Here is a 20,986-nt window from a genome sequence, read left to right as displayed (position 1 = left end):
TTTCCATTGCTGTTGGTATAAACAGCCTGAAAGCATGCTTCCCACACTGGCTTGTATCAACCGTTCAGGCTGTTGCTGGAACCTTATGAGTGATATTTTCCTCAGCCCAGTTTAGATTCCAACTGTACCAACTGAGTATCGTTTAAACGTCAAAGACATTCACATTATAGATGTACAGCCAACAGATCAGAAGCAACTGTGTAATGCTATCATGTAAATATGGACAAAAGAAATTTCCACTATCTTGCTAAATGCCATGATGAAATAAGGCAGTAATGAAAACAAGAGTCTAACCTGGTACTAGCAGGGTGTAACTAACAGTTACAAGTGCAAATTTAATTGTTAAAATTTTTTTTTTCCACAGCCATTAATAATGATTGTTAACTATTATTTCAGTCCTTTTTAAATCGTGAAAGCTTAACAACTGTTAGCAATGGCTAAAAGACAGCGTTTTGTGAGACTGTGTTTGTGTATTACAAGGAGGGTATAGACCATTTGGGTAATCACTTCAGAAATCCTGGTAATTTCAAAGGTTACATGCAACTGGACCTGGAATTACATCACAATTTCTTTTTCAAGCACTTATGAAGAAAATGAGACCAAACAAGTGTTAATAAAAACCTTTAATTTTCATTTATTTCTAAGGTTTTCCAATAGTTGTTTCAAGCTTTTCTTGCCCATTTGACCCATCCAGCCCTGTCCCCCCGCCCCCAAGTGTTTCTCTAATGATTCCCCCCAGTTACAACCCTTAAGCTCCTCTACGATCAAAATAACCACATCTGTTGAACAACCTGCCAAATGGAAGAACGCTACAATAAAACACAAAACACGTGCCCGAAAAAGCCAGAAGAGCAGAGCAGAGAGAATCAAGTATCGGAGCGAACACGTTAAAGAGTATTCTTAGGAGGAAATACGCAAGAACTCTAACTAGACAAAAATGGAGTGTTGAGAAACCCAGAACTTAAGAGCAAGCTTGACACATTCAAGTGAAATACCTGAAATACAGCACCAGCTGAGGAAACAGAGCTTGGGAATAAACTCTATATACAGAAGATAGCTGCAGTTGTTTTTTTTTTGTTCATTGTCAGAAATTCACAGTGACCAGCGAAACTGGACATATAGTGGGCACGACTACACTGCTGGTAAACTGTGGTGCTCATTGTGGTTATAAGCAGCAAGTGAATGCTTACAGCTCATACATTAATGCTATACATATATATACCTATGTACACAGAGTATAAATAAAACCACAACAAAATTCAAACCCAAATATATTTTTATACATCATTTAACACCAAAAGAAAAAAAAAAGGGGGGAGATTTTCTACTGTTACAATTTAGGAAATCCAATCAAATACATCATAACTTTACAATTGTCATTTGAAGTGCTCTGCTGCTGGGATAAAGACATGAACATACAGTCAAATAAAAGAAGACTTAAAAACAAAACAAAACTCTACAAAGCCCCCCCTCCCATCCTGTTTTTATTCAAGCTTGCTCTTAAGGATTTCCTACAGGTTGCCAGTTACAACACCCTTTGCTCAAATCTGTATCAGTTACCTTCATTAGTCCTGATTCTCAGCGATTCGTAATATAAGAAACCCATTAAAAAAATAGGAAATTATTTTGAGGAAAATAAGACCAAGGAAACAAATTTTAATAAAGACTGTTATTTTGATCATAGAGGTATTACAGGTCATCTAGAAAAAAGAAAAAACTACAAGTTAGAGAGAGAGAAAAAAAGGGGAGACCAGAGATTTAAAGGGGCAGTGTCTTTAAACAAATATTTTTTCTTAAACGGCTTTCTAGGATTTTTACTAGTGAGGACCTTTTTTTCCCGTTACACTGGAGTGTTCATAAGTGGGAGTGAAACGCATCGATCAACTGGGTGGGATGACAACTTTGCATAGACGAAAAAATAAAATTAGAGCTGTGTGACAAAACTGTATTTTGCTTGGAAGTATCCTCTACAACACATCACTGTAGTGGCCAAAAAGATTTAGTCAGATTTTTAAACGTAGAAGCTTAAATACAAAGGAAGTGCACAATTCCCTTTGAATGCCACTACCTATTCTTAGTTTAGACCCAGTGTCCAATGAGAAGCACCGCTCAGGGGAAATCTTAGCAATGCTAGCAGACCTAAAAGTGGTAGGTAGTTTGAGCCTACCGTGGCCATATATAAAGTTTGTTCTGCTCATGTTTTAGATAGAGAGACATGATTGGAAAGCCTGTCAGTGATTAACTAAACACACTTGAAGACTAATGCTATGACAATTTAAAAAGGCCCTTTTTTTGTGAAATGGCATTAAACACATACTGTCTCTTTAAATCCTCTAAATCCCTGGGGTTGGAAATGACAAGGGGTCAACTTATGTCTGCTTTTTGATGTTTCCACCTCCTCCCACCCTTAACACTAACCCACAGCTACTTCCAGGTTGGTGCTTCAGCCTGACTTTGCTCCAACCAGAGACATCAGTCCATCTGTGCTCATGGACTTCGGGCGCTCCAGGGGGAAGCCCAGGGCTCTACTCCACACCAGCTGGGCCAGCACGCCGAGAGCACGGGACACACCGAAGAGCACAGTGTAGTAGTTCATTTCAGTCATTTGATAGTACTGAACATACACACAAACAGGAAAGCAGTCAGTTACTTCAGCATCTGTGATTATTTCAGTTAGATAACAAATGCATGATTATAATCCCAGGTCTTACCTGCAGCAGCACTCCACTGTGAGCATCTACATTGGGCCAGGGGTTCTTGGCCTTACCCTGCTCCAGGAGCACATTGGGTACAATCTTGTAAAGCTGGGCAACCATCTTGAACATGGGGTCACTGGGCAGATGCTTCAGGGCAAACTCACGCTGGCAGGTATAACGTGGATCAGTCTTCCTTAGGACAGCATGGCCATAACCTGGAACCACCTACAGCCAAGAAACCCAACATTTTTAACCTGACAGTGCACTCTTCTAGTCTCTCTGACAACTAAGTACTCACGAGACCTTCAGAAACGCATTAAGAACTTAAACACACCCATAAGGTCAATTTACAATCACTAATTACCCTAGCATGCATGTTTTGGGGAACAAAACCAGAAGAAACCAACCAGGTGCAGAACTTACATGTAAAACCACTTGCTGTTAGGTGACATCAACACCGTTCTATCTGTGCTAAAATACTATTATTTTACAAATTCTTTATGGTATACATTAACAATTTTAACCTATTATGAAAGACAAAAACAGAATTTAGTTAATCGGTAAATCAAACTAGAATATGAAGGTTTAGATGAAGGTCAGAGTAAATCAGGTGTAAAATATAGTAAATTATAAAAATTGTAATAATAGCAATTTCTTGGTTTTGGAAACAAAAAAAAACCCAAACTGTTGTAATTACACAACTTTCTTTGTGCCAACATTAAATCAACTACTCCTCTTAGTCCTGTAGGTGAAGGAAGACTATAAAAAACAATGATGCCATATAAAGTGACAACACTGCAACAACAATAAGCAACTTGTTGTGTTGATGTTGCTTTCGAGTTACTGCTTTGACAATGGGGTCCTAACAGATTTCACACACTTTTAGGGAGATTAGAACCAATTAGAAATGTTCAATGCAGAAAGCCTCATGCCCAAAGTTTCTACTCTTTTAGAAAACAACAAAAGCCCACTAGGGACTTTTTAAAGTGTTAATTTTTTCTTTTAACAAAGAATCTGGTTTGAGCTCCTCCAAAGGTTCCTAAATCTAGCTGTAACTTCTGGTAGAAACAACTGGACCCCTGACATCACCAGAAGTGTTATTCTGAAAATGAGTGAGAGTGGAAAATGAAGTCATAATAATAACTAGAGTTGTTTGTTTGCGGATGTGGTGCTTATTTACCCTTCCAGACTTGAGTGTGTTCCAGATATAATCCCTCATCCTCTCATCAGACACCTCTCCTCCCAACTCCTTCTGCAGAGCAGTCAGCCACACCAGTACCTCCTGTAGGTGCAGCAAAAACCCACAAAACAAGACAAAACAAAACACACATTCATAAGCTAAGTGAATTTTCTGCTGTATTTTTGTTGGCACTGTGTTTGAAATCAAACCAAAACTCATTTTAAGTGTCAATATGTCAAATATGTGAGCAAAGCACAAATTGAAAGAAAAAAAATCATTATGAACATTTTAATCCAAAAATCATAGGTTACTGTACAACTGCTCATAATAGTTGGTCATATCATATGACTGTATTTAACTAGTTAAGTAGCTACCGTATTTTCACGACCATAAGGCGCACTTAAAAGTCTTAGATTTTCTTCAAAAAGTGCGGCGCGCCCTATAGCGCAGTGCGCCCTGTGTGTTGTAAGGAGGACGTAGTAGAGAACACCATGAGAACGCTAAAGGGTGAAGTGTGTGCGTTGACTTTATTGCACATACCTGTATAAAAGAACAGGTATGTGCGTTATGCAGGACATCGTTGTTTTAACAACCCTGAAAATGGCAAAGAGACACGCTTACGAAGCACAGTTTAAACTGAAGGCCATCAGCTACGCGGAGGAACATGGAAATCGAGCAGCGGCGAGAGAATTTAAGATTAATGAATCGATGGTTCGCAAGTGGAGGAAGCTGGAAAACAAGCTCCGGCAGGTCAAGAAGACGCAGCTGAGTTTCCGCGGACATAAGGCGATCATCAAGCAAAGAACGAGCGGGAGAAGCGTTTTGACGGTCACCATTCGGCTAAAAGCAGTTTCACTTTCACTTTTTATGAAACGGTGCCATTTTTCCATCCGGACCAGGACTACGGTAGCGCAGCAACTTCCAGCGGATTATAAGGAAAAGCTGGCCATCTTCCGCTCCTACTGCAGCAAACACATCGGCGACAAACACATCCAGCGATGGATGACCGATGGAGACCACAATTTAACCAAGAGTGGAAACCAGCGCCGGGCGAGTTACGCCACAATTTGCCAATGGATTGTAGATGCTTGGGCTAACATGTCTGCTGGCACTGTTGTTCGAGCTTTCGCAAAAGCCGGCATCATTTCCGAGGAGCCGCACGGCACGGAAAGTGACTCTGACAGTGAAGAAAGTGAACCTGGCATGTTTGATGGAGATTTAGCGCAGCTGTTCAATTCAGACACAGAGGATGAGGACTTCGATGGGTTTGATTGATGATAAAAATGTGAGTACCAAACTTTGTTTTGCTCCTGCTTTATTTTTAAATACGCACACTTGTATGCTTGTGTGTTGTTGATGATGACGATTACTGGTAATAAAAATGTGAGTAAGGTACCGAACTCAGGTTTGCTCCCGCTTTATTTTTAAATACGCATACGGTACTTGTATGCGCCCTATGATCCAGTGCGCCTTATGTGTGTGTTAAATACAGTAATGGCACACATAACTGAGACTGCGCCTTTTAGCACAGTGCGTCTTATGGTCGTGAAAATACGGTAATAAATAAATGAAGCAGGGATAGGCTCCAGCCCCCCTGACACTATAATTGGATAAGCACTTAAGAAAATGGATGGATAGTAATTAAACAGATGCCAAAATTTATTGGAGGAGGTAGAAGCAGCTTTGACAAATTGCTAGCTAATAAAAGGAGGGTAGACTTTCCCTCGGGTGCTGGTAATCAAGCAGTGCTTTGTGAACGTTATTGAACTCTAAAATAATATTTATAATTGAGCACCACAGCAGTTTGACTCTGAACTCTTGGTTCTTTGTCATTTTCACCTTTAGTGTTTGTCTACTGCACTGACCAAAAAACAGCCAAGTCCTCAATGATTATGTTGCCATGTTGACACAAAGGTGACAAGGTTGTTTCCTAATGAAAATGCTTTCTTTATAAAAAGATGAATGGGGGATTAACTTGGGATCGCCAAGTTGTTTCTATCAAATCTCTCAGTGTGAAAACAGAATGAAAATGATGATCTGTGCATTACTAACCTGATTGGCCAGGCCATGGAGAGGACCGGCCAAACCATTCATGGCAGCGCTGAAGGACAGGTAGGGGTCAGACAGGGCACTCCCCACTAGGTGGCTAGTGTGAGCACTGACATTGCCTCCTTCATGATCACTACAATTTTACAAACACACAAAAACACATAGTAATGAACACATTAAAATTATAATTCTAACAGTAAGGTTTCTAGAGTGTGCCATTTAAGTCTACACCGGCATCTGCTACACTTCATCACAATGGCAAATAGTAACACTGGGGAGGCTGGAGAGTTGTCAATCCTTTTTATCTGAGCAGAACCATCTGTGTGGGAGATAAATTGAATTTGCTCCTAGAGTTTGTCTGTTTTTTTTTCAGTGCACATATCCTACATGGCATGTTTGACTGCTAAACAAACTGCAGACTGTGTAAACCAATATCTATTTTTATTGTATATTGCATCAAATTCAGGATAAGAGGACTGCTGTCACAGTAAAAAGCAGGAATTTCTCCACATAAATAACTGAAGATGCTACTTTCTTGGTTAAATTTCTTTTTTTTTTTTCCTTTCTTTTTTTTCAACCCAGCATTTCTTTTGAGGAAAGAAAAAGCCTCGCTGCTCTAACTTCTGTCTGTCTGATAATAGCGATTTTATTTATATACATGCACCTTAGCAACAGTGGATTCTGTTTATTCAGGAGCACTGAGATTCATTACCTCAGCACTCAAACCTTAAAGCCTTTGCACATCATTGCACACTCAGGTTGGATGGTCTGTTTTGTCATGTTGTAGCAGTGTTGAGTAAGTTACTTTAAAAAGTAATTAATTACTAATTACTTAATCAATATTGTATTTAAAATACTTATCTAATTACTGTGTCAGAAAAGTAACTTAGTTACTCAGTAAGTGTTTTTTAAAAACCATATAAACCTTGAGTGGACAAACAATAGAAATTAAACTCTTTAAATAATAAATAAATTTTTTGAAAGACGGAGACTCTACAGTACGCAGCGGTAGCATCTCTTCCACAATGTAGCCTGCAATCATTTTTTAAGCTCACCTTCAGACAATTTCTACGCTGCTGAAGTAAAATCAAGTTTTGCCTGATTAGCAGGAGTTGCCGCGGTGTTATCCATGGATGATGAACAAGGATCACTCAGAAGTGTTCGTCTATGCTCTCGTGTCAGTAGATTACTCATGCTATTAACAACGGCTGAGTTTTTTTCTCCCCAGGACATAGCTTACATATTACTGTAATGTTCTTGTCTGCTTGTTTCAGAAAAGTTAAGAGACGGGAATATTTCCGTTTCATAAAACAGCCACACGCTTCAGTCGAGTCCGACATCTTCCGCTTTAGAATACGACTATGCAGCAAACTGGCGCGAAATGACGTGCACCTGCACTACAGCGATGTTAAAGCGGCAGAGTTTACTTCTACGTTTAGAAGATAAATTATTGAAATGAAATAATGATATTCAGCGAGTTTAATTATTCTACAATGTAACGCAAGTACATTGTAAGTAACTGTAATTAAAATACCTAAAAATGAACAGTAATCAGTTACTCTACTTTTTCAGTGGAAAAGTAATTTAATTACAGTAACGCGTTACTTAGTAACACATCACACCCAACACTGTGTTGTAGACTACACTACTACATAGGGCTGCACGATTTTGCATAAAATGAGAATCACGATTTTTTTGCTTAGAATTGAGATCACGATTCTCTCACGATTTTCTTTTCCAATATAAATATTTATTGCACTTATTAACTGCACATCAACTTTGTAACAGTTGAGACTGAACATAAAAACAATAAATAAACATAAAAACAACAAATGTCTCACGTTTTGTTGTTGCCGCAAAATGTTGTACTGCTTGAAATTCCGTCTCCACCGTTGCTCGACACTGCGTGTATAGAGCAGGTAGTGCAACAATAGAAAAATAGTTGCGGGACGGCACTGTTTGTCTAGGATGTTGATCATTTTCCTAAATCCCTCGTTTTGCACAGTGTTGATGGGAGCCATATCTTTGGTCAGGTGATAAGTGATAGCCTCTGTAAGTTCTTTGTGCCTGCGGGAGTTTGACGGGTATAGGGAAGCGCTGTATAAGGTTCCCGTTATTGATGTTTGGGTGGTTGACCGGGACGGATTTTCTCCTGTCACTTTCGTCATCCCTGACGTGCTCTCGGTTGTTTTTTCCCTGCCAATTTTAGCATCACACGGCACAGCTTCTGTATCACGTGGTATAAGGCTCCGCCCTTGTCATTTGTTGAGCAGGAAGAGTGAGCGCTTGTTTTCATGCAGATTACATCCCGGATGGATCAAAATGTGGTACAATCGTCATCTTTTTTTTTCTTTTTCTTTTTTAAATTGTTGTCATTTGGAAATGAGATCGCACATAAGTATGAATCGAGATCGCGATTTTCTAACGATTAATCGTGCAGCCCTACTACTATATATATATATATATATATATATATATATATATATTCCTATTTACAATACTATTCTCAGTCGGCTCCCATCTTACTTAACTGACCTACATCAACCAAAAAGTCTGGGAAGAGTTTTTGCTTCTGTCCATATTAAAATTGGAGAAACAGTCATTACATTTGCAGTTCCTTCCACCTGGATTAAGCAACTAATTCAACTAAGCTTGAGAAAAAAAAAAGAAAAAGGTCATGCTAAATAAATTTAAGGTCACTTTAGGAAACCTGTAGGTAGTTACCTCAGGCTGTGTTATACCTGAGAACTACTGCTTCTGTTTGTAATAGTTTGGTTAGTTTTGATGGTCAGATGATGAAAAAAAACAAAAAAAAACAAACCTATCATCCTCATCATTAATCAATCAAACCAAGTAGTGACATAATGTCATGCTGTCTAACTCCAGATAGGTTTGCGAGTTTCATTCTCATCTTTTCGACATCTGACTTAACATCTCTAATTCTTAGATTAAAAAGGCAAGACTTTGATTCAAGTGTTACTAGAAAAAAAATAAGATTAAATCCAACTTGTTTTATGTAAAAAGGCATCTTAAGTTGCACCTGTGGATAGTGAGGTAGAGCCTCATAAGCTCAGTGAACTGAGGATCACTGTAGCCCAGCATGTTGGTGAAGTTGTGGGACCAGTCGAGGTTGGAGTCGATAGCTCCGATACTGCTGCCTTCACGGTACAGGTTACGGTAGATCTTGGCAGCAATGCAGGGGAGCTTGGCAATCAAGTCCATAGAATCTTCATAGATAAACTTTAAAAAAAAAAAAGATAAATTACACAACAAGAAAAGACCACATGAAACCAAACTGAAAGTGTTCTTGTGTCTAAAGTGATTCAGTCTCTTGAGCAAAAAAAAAAAAAAAAAAAAAAATTCTATTAGTCCATATTTTTCAAAAAAAAGGTATGGGTGTAAACTCACCTCCCAGTACTTGGACTTGTGGACTCCCTCAGAGTAGGCCCGTGCAAAGCTGCTCTCACTGTTCAGAGCTGTAATGGCAGCGCTGAACTGGGACATGGGGTGCAGATTTGTGGGGAAATTATCCAACATGGTGACAACATGAGAGGGAAGTGCTGCTCTCTTTGCCCACTCTTTGGACACCCAGTTCACCTGGAAAGAAAGATGGACACAAAATAAATAGATGAGGCAGAAATCTCAGAAAACTCTTCGATCAATAAGGAGACAAATGTGTGTTGAGAATAAACATTTCCTCCTTGGCTGATTTGAGCAGATATGAGACGCAGGAAGAACAGATAGAGAGGTGCGCTTGAAAGTTGCAAGCATTTGAAAGGAGCATAGGTTGTCCTCATATCATTCTGTAAGGAGATAGTTGGCAGCAATAAAATCCCTATAGATTGTGTCTTGTTTCTCAGTTGTAAAAACAAGATACAACCTCTAGTTTATACACGCCAAATTTCAGAAACAGTTTTTCTTAGATATTGACTTTGGTTATTGATTCCCTGTAAAAATCAAGCTTATTCTTGTATCTACTTTCTAAAATTCTCACAGCTCCATATAGAAAACTTCACTCAGCCTTACTTGTGCTTCTCAGAGCTTTTAAATTAACATAAGTAGCTTTTATATTTCAGCGGCAGACGCTGTACAAAAAACTAAATACTGATGATTACAATTAGGGGGATAGGTTAATTGATTAATCCAAATTGCCTATAGGTGTGAATGCGGGAGTGAATGTGAGCGCGAATGGTTGTCTGTCTCTGTGTGTTAGCCCTGTGACAGACTGGCGACTTGTCCAGGGTGTACCCCACCTCTCGCCCTATGACAGCTGGCATAGGCTCCAGCGCCACCCGCAAACTTGAAAAGGAAAAGTGGAAGCAAATTGATGGATGGATTGATGGATACAATTAGAGCTGGCTTAGTTGATTCTGACTCTTGCTGCTACATAGGCCTATGTTGCTGAGACCTCTAAACTCACAGAGCACCTGTCTTGTGCTGTTCTGTATTTCACTCTGCAGGCATTTATTTATTATAGTATTGTATGTCATTTGCTTCTATTTTCTTTCTTGTAGTTTGTGCATTTTGTTCTGTCCTCTCTGTCCCTGTACCTTTTTCTGCAAAAATTGCAAATCTTTGAGTTTAAAACTGCATGCATTTCATCAACAGTGACTGGCCCTACCAACCTGCCCAGAGGTTATTATTGTTGTGTCATTTGGTTTGTAAAATGCTCATCTTCGCTTTCCTCAACCCAACCAATCAAGGCAGACTGCCACACACACAGAGCCTGTTTTTTTACTCCCCACTGCAAACAGGTTCTTGCTCAAGGGTGGGTTGTTTTTTTTTTGAGCCTTAAGTGATTCTCAAAATTTTGGTTACTCAGCGCAAATATATTTTTAAAGGCTGCACAAGAGAAATGCTCACGTCAAGACATTTAGTGTAATATATCACTTCAGTTGGTTGTTTGTGTGTATTTGTCAATTTTTCACTGAGTTAGCTTTTAAACTACTGTTAAGCTACCATTTCTTTTATTGTGAACTTAAAGAAAAATTAAATGTAGAGGATAACTAGAAACGAATGAAATTAAGACATTTCTGAGTTAAAGATTACTATATAAATTTTTTCCTTGACAAGGCCACGGAATTTATTTATTTTTTAACAAGGATGGCAGTTTGCACTTTGAGAAGAACCAAGGTTAAAATTTAATGTGCCTTGAGCCTTTGTACATTTGTATCTGTCATTACATAAATACACTTGAACTGAACACACGCCAAGCATCTTGTTATTCACCTTTCCATGATGCAAAAGAAAATGTCATGATTCATGTATTTGGTACCTTAACTGATCCAGGTGCCAAAGTCACCTTATTTACTGCACTGCAAGAATATTCAGTTTTGATGAAGCATTCTGAAGAGATTTGACAGCATCTGACATACCATGACAGATAGCTGCTCACTGAAACTCCAGTAGGCAACAACATTTTACGACAATAACTTCTTGCATCGACTCACCTGCTCCTCGGTTGGGACCTGTCCTGTGACCAGCAGCCAGAAAAGACCCTCGGGCAGTGGCTCCTCACCTCCTGGAGCTTTAGGCAGCAGCTTCTGACACTCTGGAATACTGTAGCCCCTGAAGCGGATGCCCTGATTATCAAAGTAGAGATGAGAGGGGAGAGAAGATGTTGAAGTAAATGTTATTTGTGATAATTAGCTACATATTCCTGTTATCATCAAATGCACAATCAATTGAGTGCTGGCAAGCTGCTAATATAAGCTGCATCTCTACCAATGAATGCCTCAGAGTGCCTCAGCTTTGGCCAGAAAGCAATCAACTCAAGTGCCTACAGGGAATGCTAATGCGCATGCAGCTAAGAGTAAAATAACAGAAAAAAAGCTTACCATAATAATACCTTGTGCTTTTTGTGTTTAGAGTCTGACTGATAACATGTTTGTTCAAAAACCTTAACTGATTTAAATTTAAGATATCATGTCATGCCAGTGCAGCTTTCTGGCTGCTGCCTTTTCTACATTACTTCCAAGAACTCTCCGCACAGAGCAGCAAGTGGTCACTGCTATGAGAACTTACACTATGCACTCTGCGCTTTTGTCATCGATGTTGAACGTGAGCAGAGAGCAACCATTAATCTCTAATATAGATTAACCTGAATTTCAAGCTATAATATACAATATACTGTTCACAGTAATGTTGGGCAATGATAAGAAAATTAAATATCGCGACAGAATATGGGTAAAACGCGCATGCGCAGTGCCTTTATTTTCATACACACATGGTGGAAAAAGCGTGGCGGCGACAGAGAATGAGAAGGGCGAAAGCAGATCGTTGAATGAAACAGATGAACCAGAATTGGTTTATAAAAATGGTTCAACTTCAGTGATGTGGAACTGGTTTGATTTTTGTCCGTCAGATAGCCACCAAAGCAAAATGTTTTGTAGAACATGTAAGCGGGCCGTCCTTATTACTGTATTTTTCAGACTATACGGTGCTCTTAAAAGCCTTTAATTTCCTCAAAAATTGACAATGCACCTTACAATCCGGTGTGCCTTTTGTATGAATTCTGGTTGTGCGTACTGACCTCAAACCAATTTTATGCGGTACACAGCGCTCAGAAAACTGTCAAAAAAATGTTGAAGCTTACCAGTCGTACTAAAAAGCCGCACCGCTTGATGGATTGTCGGAACATTAAGAGTACCGTAGTCAGGAGCCTCGTGGAGTAATACGTACAGTGCTTCAACATAATTTTACCGTATTGTGTGTGTGGCACTTATGCGTATGAAGCGGATTTTAAACTCAAGGCTATCTGACTGTTTTGTTTCGCTTAATCTGCCTTATAATCAATCCCGTGCACCTTATGGTCTGAAAAGTACGCATTTGACTTATTTATTTGGCACACTGCAGTTTCATGTTGCAAAGCACCTCTTTTAACTTTTGTGGATATTATGCATGGTTATGCTGAGGATACGTTGGCCCATTTCCACTGGAAATGCCTTTTGGTTAAACTGTCAGCAAGGAATTTGCGTTTGCACTGTTGTTAAATTTGTACATGGCTTTAATGCACATAAAAAACAGCTGCTTTTTTAAGTGAAAATAAAGTTATGCAGGGTTTTGAGGTATGGAGTTGTAAAATATTTTGTCTTGCATCAGTTATAACGTCAGTTGTATGGTTATCGCAAATTTTCAAATATATAACGGGCTAAATATTTTTGGCCATATTGACCTGCACTACTTTGCAGTACTGACTCGTTCTGTTTCTAAACAACCTCAAACCTAGTGTGGCACCTCTGTCTTGCAAACCCCCCCCCTTCTTTTTTTTTTAAAATACAAATGTACCAACAAACGCAGGCACTAATAGATCTGCAATAATATATCAGTGTATTCTCTGTAGCTCTGATACTGACCTCCTCAGGATCCAACACAGAGGTTTCATACACCAGACCCTTCATTCCCCTCATACCCCCATAGACCTATGGATGAAAACAAACAAAAACATGGAATGACATTCAGAAAATTGTCTTGCCAATAATATATATAAACAGCCGTGTGTGTTTGTAGTAACAAAGTTACGCTATACTGGACTTTAAAACATTTTATCTACTGCTTATTTTTATCAGTAGACCATTTCAGAAGCTCACCTCTTTGCTTTTGCTATCAGTGTCCACCAAATGTCTTTATAAAGGCAGGAAGAAACATCCTAAATACTATTCAGGTTTGTAATTCTGCACACAGGATAATAAGTTAATAGACACTGAATGCATTATTGCCGTGACACATGAAGCTCAACTTAAATCTACAATGCAACAAGTTAGATGCAGTGTTTGATAGATGGAAGAGGATAGATTTGTTGCAGTGGTGTGTGTGTGTGTGTGTGTGCGTGTGAGAGAGAAAGTGCAAGTGCCAGTTTACAGTGGAGGTTTGAGTGAGTCAGCTCAAATATCCCTGTTGGCAGGAAGCAGCACAATTTGTGACCTTTGAGGGAGATGACCGAACAGTGATACCTGGCACAGTAAACAAGACCAGGCAGGCCTACATGGATTATGAGCAGCTGATCTGCATCAAGGTAAAGCCCTCCCTGAATTAATATAATCGATCTGAGGAATCCAGCTCAGTGACTCGCTTGTGTGAGGGTCTTATTTTATTCAGCTCACTAAACGTGTGCAAAAATCTCCGCCACTTACCATGTCTACAGTAATCTGCCCTATGTTGGTTTTCCCATACTGTTGTTTGAAGTTCTTGATCCTGGTCTGTTCTTTAGGAATGAGGTCTGAGAGGACATCCTTCAGATTCTGTAAAAGACGATGTTTACTCTTTAATGCCCTTGAATAAACATTCAGCCTTAAAATAGACTACATTCCCTTGTGACCTGTGGTTAAACAAACTTTATGCAAACATTTCAGGAAAAAAAATGATTTATTGCTCCACAAATGTCAATATCTTCACAGAGACCACAGAGTAAGAACCAGTGTCTCTTCCAAAGGTTGTTAACACAAACAGTAAAACTACAGAACAGCTATATAAAACAAGCAGAAAACAGTGGAGTAAATTAAATGCACTTACTGTTGTTGATGCGCTGGCATTTCTGGCAGCCACAAATAGGAAAGAGGCATTCTGCAGAACATATTAGGAAATACAATTTGGATTGTTAGTACAACAAAACAACATTATAGTAATAACAGAATTTCTAGACTACCTACTGCTTGTATTTAAAATGAAACAACCTTGGAGGACCTTAAAAGCTACAAAACATTTCTAAGGATAATACTGCAATCAGTCTGTGAGTGAAATGGCTCCAACTCTTTCTCTGTAGTAAGCAATATACATGTTAAACGAATCACCGTGTTCTTACCAAGTGTACAGAAACTTTTACACAGGAAAAAAAAAACATTTTCTATAATAATTTTTTTCTCTTTCCCACAGTAACAACTGTTCTTATTGTGGTCCAGAAAAAAACATTACACTACAAGCAAACAGTATTATATTTATATAATACCGTATGCTTGTTTTGTCCACAGCACTAGCATGGCTGTCACTCAGGAGGTAGCGCTACTAATTGGAAGGTCAGTGGTTCGGTTAGAGGCTCCTCCAAATGTTAATGTATCCTTGTGCAAGACTGGTGCTACACCAATATTACACTGATTGTTACAAGCACAAGCCCATTTCCATTCCTGCTCTTCATCAAACAATTTCTGAACACTAACCATTACATGGTACCAAATACATATCGGCTACTGATGTTGGTAAATGCCATCTTATTTTTTTAATATGACGATAACAGTGTAGAGCACCATATTTTCAGTAACAATGTTTGTTTTCTGTACTGGTGCATGCCTAATACATATAATTACAGGTTCTTTCTAGCATTTTACCTATTAAAGTGTACCTTGTAGCATAACACATAGCTTTCACTAAACTAAGCAGTTATTCAGAGTAGTTTCTCCATTTTCATCCTCATCGTTTTATAACTGCCACTCAAACTTGCCCAAAATTTAGAGTTAAAAAAACAACAACACTTATAACTGGGTAGTTCACAGTACATGGCCTGCAACAAAGGCCACTAGTGACAGCCATTTCAGGGCATTCTGCACCTGAAGGTTTCAGGTGCATTCAAAGTCTGACAACCTGCCCCCAAAAAAAAAAAAAAAAAATCGGATCACAAACTGGGGCTTTGTGTTATCTGCCAATACTGTGGAGATGTTCCAAGTCACAAATATTACCCCACCTCTTTCAAACAGCACAGTGTGCACTTTTTCTAAAAACCTCACACCACAATCTCATTATAATAAACAAATTATTCACGCTCGTGTGTCATTTCTAGTTTGTTTTTTTCACAATGTTAATGCTGGTGTAAAACAATCAGACTGGTCCTGTAAAGCCAGGAAAAGTACATCTAGTCTTATTCTTTCAGATCTAACTGTTGGTAAAATGTAAACCAGCCATTACATGTATCCAAGGGGCAAATCCAGAGTGAAGCAACCTAATTACTCACAAACTAGGAAAAGATGCCTCCTTCCTTTCATGTCAAGGCATGAATTAAAAAAAAAAGTTTTTATGAAAGTACTCTTAATGGAAACTCATTGATAGTATTGAGAAGTTCAGCTGGCTGTCTTGCTCACTAGTGAAATGCGACTCCTGTGTGTTCATTTAAACATATCAGTAGATTATCAATGGGCAGGAGACAGTTACTCCTTATAACCACAACCGTTTTGAATAATCAGGACCATCAAGGCTCAGCGAAACAAAAAGGTAGGGTGCGTCACTACACACACAGTTTACCCAGCTGAGCATCGGGGAGATTATGTAACAGCTCAGTGTCTTAAATATAGAGCACCAGTTAAACTCACTCACTCCCAACTGTCCATCAGCCAGGGTTAAAGAGCAACTATGGCAAGTACTCCACACAAAAAGGCAACCCCTCCGGAGGCTGTGTTTAGAAGAAACACATGATACTTGAGTGATTAGCAACAAAGCCACCCTCTCTATGGACAAACAAATCAAAACAGACATCTTGGTATAAGGAATACACATTTTAATGACATTTAAATCTAGAGGTACTTAAAACAATCCCCTTTTTCAAAAGATGAAATGATCTGAAGCAAGAAAAAAATAAATCATGAGACTCTCCTTTATAAGACTTCATTGTGTTACTAAAAATCACATGACTTTCATAGTTCAGACACATACGTTCTTATGCAACTACAGCTTACTAATAAATCTCCAGAGCAAAGATTACAAATGATAAGAGAGAAAGGTAACTGTGACATAGGTGAGGTCCCCACATATGATAGAGATTTCAAAGAAAGAGAGACACTACTTAGTCGCCATGACTGAAAAATTATCTCTATTATTTCAGTAGTAGGAGACTTGACTTGATATGGCAACCAAGTAGTTCATACTGAGAGGTCACTGGAGTAAAGCAGTAGACTAAGGTCACTGGAAGGGTACTTTAAGATTGACAGGCTGGCCAAAGCATATTTTAAATGATTTAATTAAAACAAAGTCATTTATCTGTTCAAATAATCACATTTTTTCAATGGACATTACAGCAATATGCTCTTCCAAATGCAACTGGATATGTTGGATATTTATAAAAACATAAGATATTAAATGTGCCCTGCCCATTTCATAAACCATAAATCTTACTTCTGTCTCCATGTCAAGATAAAGCCACATTTAACTGGTTAATATCCAACCTCACAGACAAAACCCAGACTGCTGCTGATGGGATTATATCATCAATCATGCAATTTTACCATTAGAAACAGAACACCACAGGGGATCTCTAGTTGTCAATGTAATTATTTTAATGAATACCTAATTGTCCTAGCTCAGAGTATGACTATGCTTCATCTACCTTTAACATTTTCCAAGCAGCCAAATCTGAGTTTTAAAGGCAGAAAATAAAAATGGCTATATGCCCTTACAAAACACTTTCACTTAAGGGAAAATAAAACTGTTTATAATTAAAGAACCCTGACTTCCTCCACTGTAGTCAACCTTCATGCCTGTCCTTGACCATGGACATCTTCAAGATTGTGGGGTGTACCTATAAATACTTCTGCAGTTAAACCACGTCTAATATACAACATTTTATACTCATCACTGCTCTTTTTGAAAAGGTTGAATGAACTTCCTTCCCGTCATGAATTAAAAGCTATCTTATGGTATTCATTTGTAAAGCTTTCAAACCATCCCATAACTATTATATTATTAACCACACAACATAATAAATACTTCACCTCTTAACCCCAGATGTTCCAAAGGTATGCACCCTTCTACCTTGTAAGTAGTATGATCTCTACCTTTAGATATCATAAAGTTTTATTATATGATTTTTGCAGCTTTTTTCCGCTGTAATTGTCTGCTGACTGCCTCTTCATAGCTCTTATTTTAAGAGGTCTTTTCAGTGGACCTAACCTGATTACATAAAAATTGATTTATGAAAAATGATTTATACCGGCTATTCAGCTGTATTTTAAACATAAGCATTATATGGTTGGTTAAAATCTTAATATGAAAATCAACTGCGATGGTGAATAAACACAGAGTTTAACGTGAATTTAAAAGAAAGTACAATTTAATGTTATTACGCTATACTACAAATAGTAGAAACTCGTAGCGTAAAGTTAAGAGTCTGCTCTGTGCTGGTTGGACAAACATACCACAGTTATGACACTACAAGGCCAACATGAGTGCAATGATTCATGCGCTACCGTTAGCTAACAAGATACGAGCTGTCAAACAGAACACGGCTTCTGTCTCTGAATAATATCTACGAAAAACAGGGTCCATACATTACTATGATTAAAGTTCTTGTCAGTGTTTAAGCAAATTGCAAAAAACTCGGCCAATTGCATTTCACAATGTGGTTGACAGGGCTAAGCTAGCCTGTTAGCTACCAAACCCGACGTTAGCTTAAAGGAAACGTCCACAGATTTAACCAAGAAAGCGGCATCGAGGCTCATTCTGTTTCTCTTACCTTTGAATTAAGTAGTTTGGGCGCTAGCCTGGTGACAGTGAGGAACGACATTGTGTCTGTCTAAAAGTCTTATTTCCAGTTATTCTTTACAACTAAGACAGCCGCTGCCAGTGCACCGCGGACCTGGTTGAAGGTGCCCCTCCAGAAAGCAGAAGGTTGAAGAGGGATTCAGGCCCGCATTTACAAACAGCGTTGATTGGACAATGGGCTGGATCGGCGCACTTACGTAAAGGCATCTGATTGGTTTACATACCGTTGAGGTTATTTTTATTGGATAGAGATTCTCCTTCAACCTGTGACGAGGGCTGAATATCAGGCTCTGTTCACAAACACTGACATTAAAAAACCGCGCAATTATTTAGCTTAATCTGACAAATCGAACAAATTGAAGGATTTTTCTTCTAAAATGATCTTTATCCTTCCTATTGTTCAGATGCAGTTAAAGAGCTTTTTTGTGAGGCTACAGTAACATATACTTATGTTTGCCATGCACTCATACACCTGGACAAAAAAGACTCATATGTTCGAATGCTGTTCATAGATTTCAGTTCAGCATTCAACACTATAATCCCCCAACAGCTCACTCAAAAACTGGTCCAGCTGGGGCTCAACACCTCACTGTGCAACTGGCTGTTGGATTTCCTCACCGGAAGACCTCAAGCAGTACGGGTCGGCAGTAATACATCCAGCACCATCATTTTAAACACGGGGGCCCCGCAGGGATGTGTGCTGAGCCCCCTCCTCTTCACTCTGCTGACCCATGACTGCACTCCATCATATAGCTCCAACCTCTTCATCAAGTTTGCGGACGACACAACGGTGGTGGGTCTCATTAGCAACAGGGATGAGACCGACTACAGAAGTGAGGTGAGACGCCTGGCCACGTGGTGTGTTGACAACAATCTCTCTCTGAATGTGGAGAAGACGAAGGAGATTGTTGTGGACTTCAGGAGAATGCACACCCAACATGCTCCTCTGACCATTGACGGAGCGTCTGTGGACAGAGTGAGCAGCACCAAGTTCTTGGGTGTGCACATCACAGAGGATCTCTCCTGGACGTACAACACCACAGCACTGGCCAAGAAATCACAGCAGCGTCTCTTCTTTCTCCGCAAACTAAGAAGAGCAGGAGCACCAGCCCCCATCATGTACACTTTCTACAGAGGCACCATCGAGAGCATCCTGTCGAGCTGCATCACTGTGTGGTTTGGAGCCTGCAATGCGTCCTGTCATAGAACCCTCCAACGCATAGTGAGAGCTGCAGAGAGGATCATTGGTGTCTCTCTCCCCTCCCTCCAGGACATTTACAGCACCCGACTCACTAAAAAATCCCTTTGCATAGCGGCTGATCCCACGCACCCAATGCAAAGCTTCTTCAAGCTGCTGCCGTCAGGGAGGAGACTGCGGAGTCTCCAGGCCAGGACCAGCAGACTGAAGGACAGCTTCATCCATCAGGCTGTCAGGAAGCTTAACTCCCTCCCGACTGCCACCACCTCATAAGACTTTGTTGTTATACTATCTCTTACTGTACATTACTAAATCTCCATTTGCACTATTTGCCTATTTGCACTACTCTGCCTGGTTTACACTCAATGTCATTTACCCTTACCTGAATACTGTATATTGTATATTGTATAGCTTTCTTGTTAATTTGTATTGTATTTATTTAAATTTTTACTTTTTAATTATTTTATTTGCATTTTTTAATCACTCTCTTATATTTAAATGTTCATTGCTATTTCATCTAGGGTTTGAGAGTAACGAAATTTCTATTCTCTGTATGTCCTGTACATGTGGCAGAATTGACAAATAAAGTTGACTTTGACTTTTTGACTTTAACATTTAAGTCTTCACAATGTTAATAAGTGGTATTCAGATAAAAGGACAACAGCAACATAGTGTGATTTTTCTCATTTGACTGCCTCCTTTAAAGGTTCCCACATCTACCTATAGCTACCCCAACCCTAGCATTGTGCTATGTCCTCCTTTTACCCATGAGTCTCCTCTGTGGTATTCTTCATTTCCTCCTTCCTGGGAGCTCCATCTTCAACATCCTTTATCCACTGTACCCAGCATTCCTCACTACAGGTGTATAAAAAATAATCTCAACCTTGCCTCTCAAATTTGTCTCTGAACTACTTTACCTGAGCTGTCCTGTTTACTCTTGCTGCTATTCTTCTGTCACAAATCATCCCGACACTCATCTCCAACTGCTCCATCCTGCCTGCACTTCTCTTCACCCATCTCATGCACAGTCTGTTGTTCTGGGTGGTTGACCCAAGTTATTTAAACTCATCTAGCTTCACTTCCTGCTCTTTGCATCTTTAAATTTCAATCTGTTACCCTCCCATTCATGCACACCTATACTGTCATGTTTATACTGGCTTTCATTCTTCTTCTCTTCAGGGCATACCTCCACCTCTCCAGGCTCTCTTCCACCTGCTCACTACTCTCAAGACAGATCACAGTGTCGTCTTTGAACATCATAATTCAAACACCCTTCCTGCTTCCATCCTTCCCACTTCATCCTTCCTGACCTCATCTGTCAACCTATCCAACACCACTGCAAACAAAAAGCCAATCCTTGAAGTAATCCCACCCCACCTTAAACTATCTATCACTCCTGCTACA

General features: G+C 39.3%; 1 protein-coding gene across 1 annotated transcript; it reads right to left on the bottom strand.

The window, feature by feature from the left end:
* Window positions 1-605: 605 nt before the first annotated feature.
* On the bottom strand, window positions 606-18,517 carry cs (citrate synthase). Its single transcript, XM_026153992.2, has 11 exons — window positions 18,356-18,517; window positions 14,437-14,487; window positions 14,058-14,165; window positions 13,281-13,346; window positions 11,376-11,507; window positions 9,334-9,522; window positions 8,966-9,165; window positions 5,929-6,058; window positions 3,877-3,978; window positions 2,712-2,921; window positions 606-2,614 (listed from the first exon to the last, which is right to left on the bottom strand). Exons 1-11 carry the CDS (start codon window positions 18,404-18,406, stop codon window positions 2,444-2,446), a joined length of 1,410 nt encoding a protein of 469 aa, XP_026009777.2. The 5' UTR covers window positions 18,407-18,517; the 3' UTR covers window positions 606-2,443.
* Window positions 18,518-20,986: the final 2,469 nt, after the last annotated feature.

Source organism: Astatotilapia calliptera, chromosome 20 (genome assembly GCF_964374335.1).
Source record: "Astatotilapia calliptera chromosome 20, fAstCal68.1, whole genome shotgun sequence".
Lineage (NCBI taxonomy): Eukaryota > Metazoa > Chordata > Actinopteri > Cichliformes > Cichlidae > Astatotilapia > Astatotilapia calliptera.
Note: the sequence above shows the minus strand (reverse complement) of the source record. Positions and strands in the feature narration are given on the sequence as shown.

Coding starts and splice junctions, on each gene's coding strand:
- cs (XM_026153992.2), bottom strand. CDS start 18,406: ATGTCGTTCCTCACTGTCACCAGGCTAGCGCCCAAACTACTTAATTCA. Junction 14,166..14,436: donor ATGCCAGCGCATCAACAACA/GTAAGTGCATTT, acceptor CGTCTTTTACAG/AATCTGAAGGATGTCCTCTC. Junction 2,615..2,711: donor ACAGTGGAGTGCTGCTGCAG/GTAAGACCTGGG, acceptor GTGTATGTTCAG/TACTATCAAATGACTGAAAT.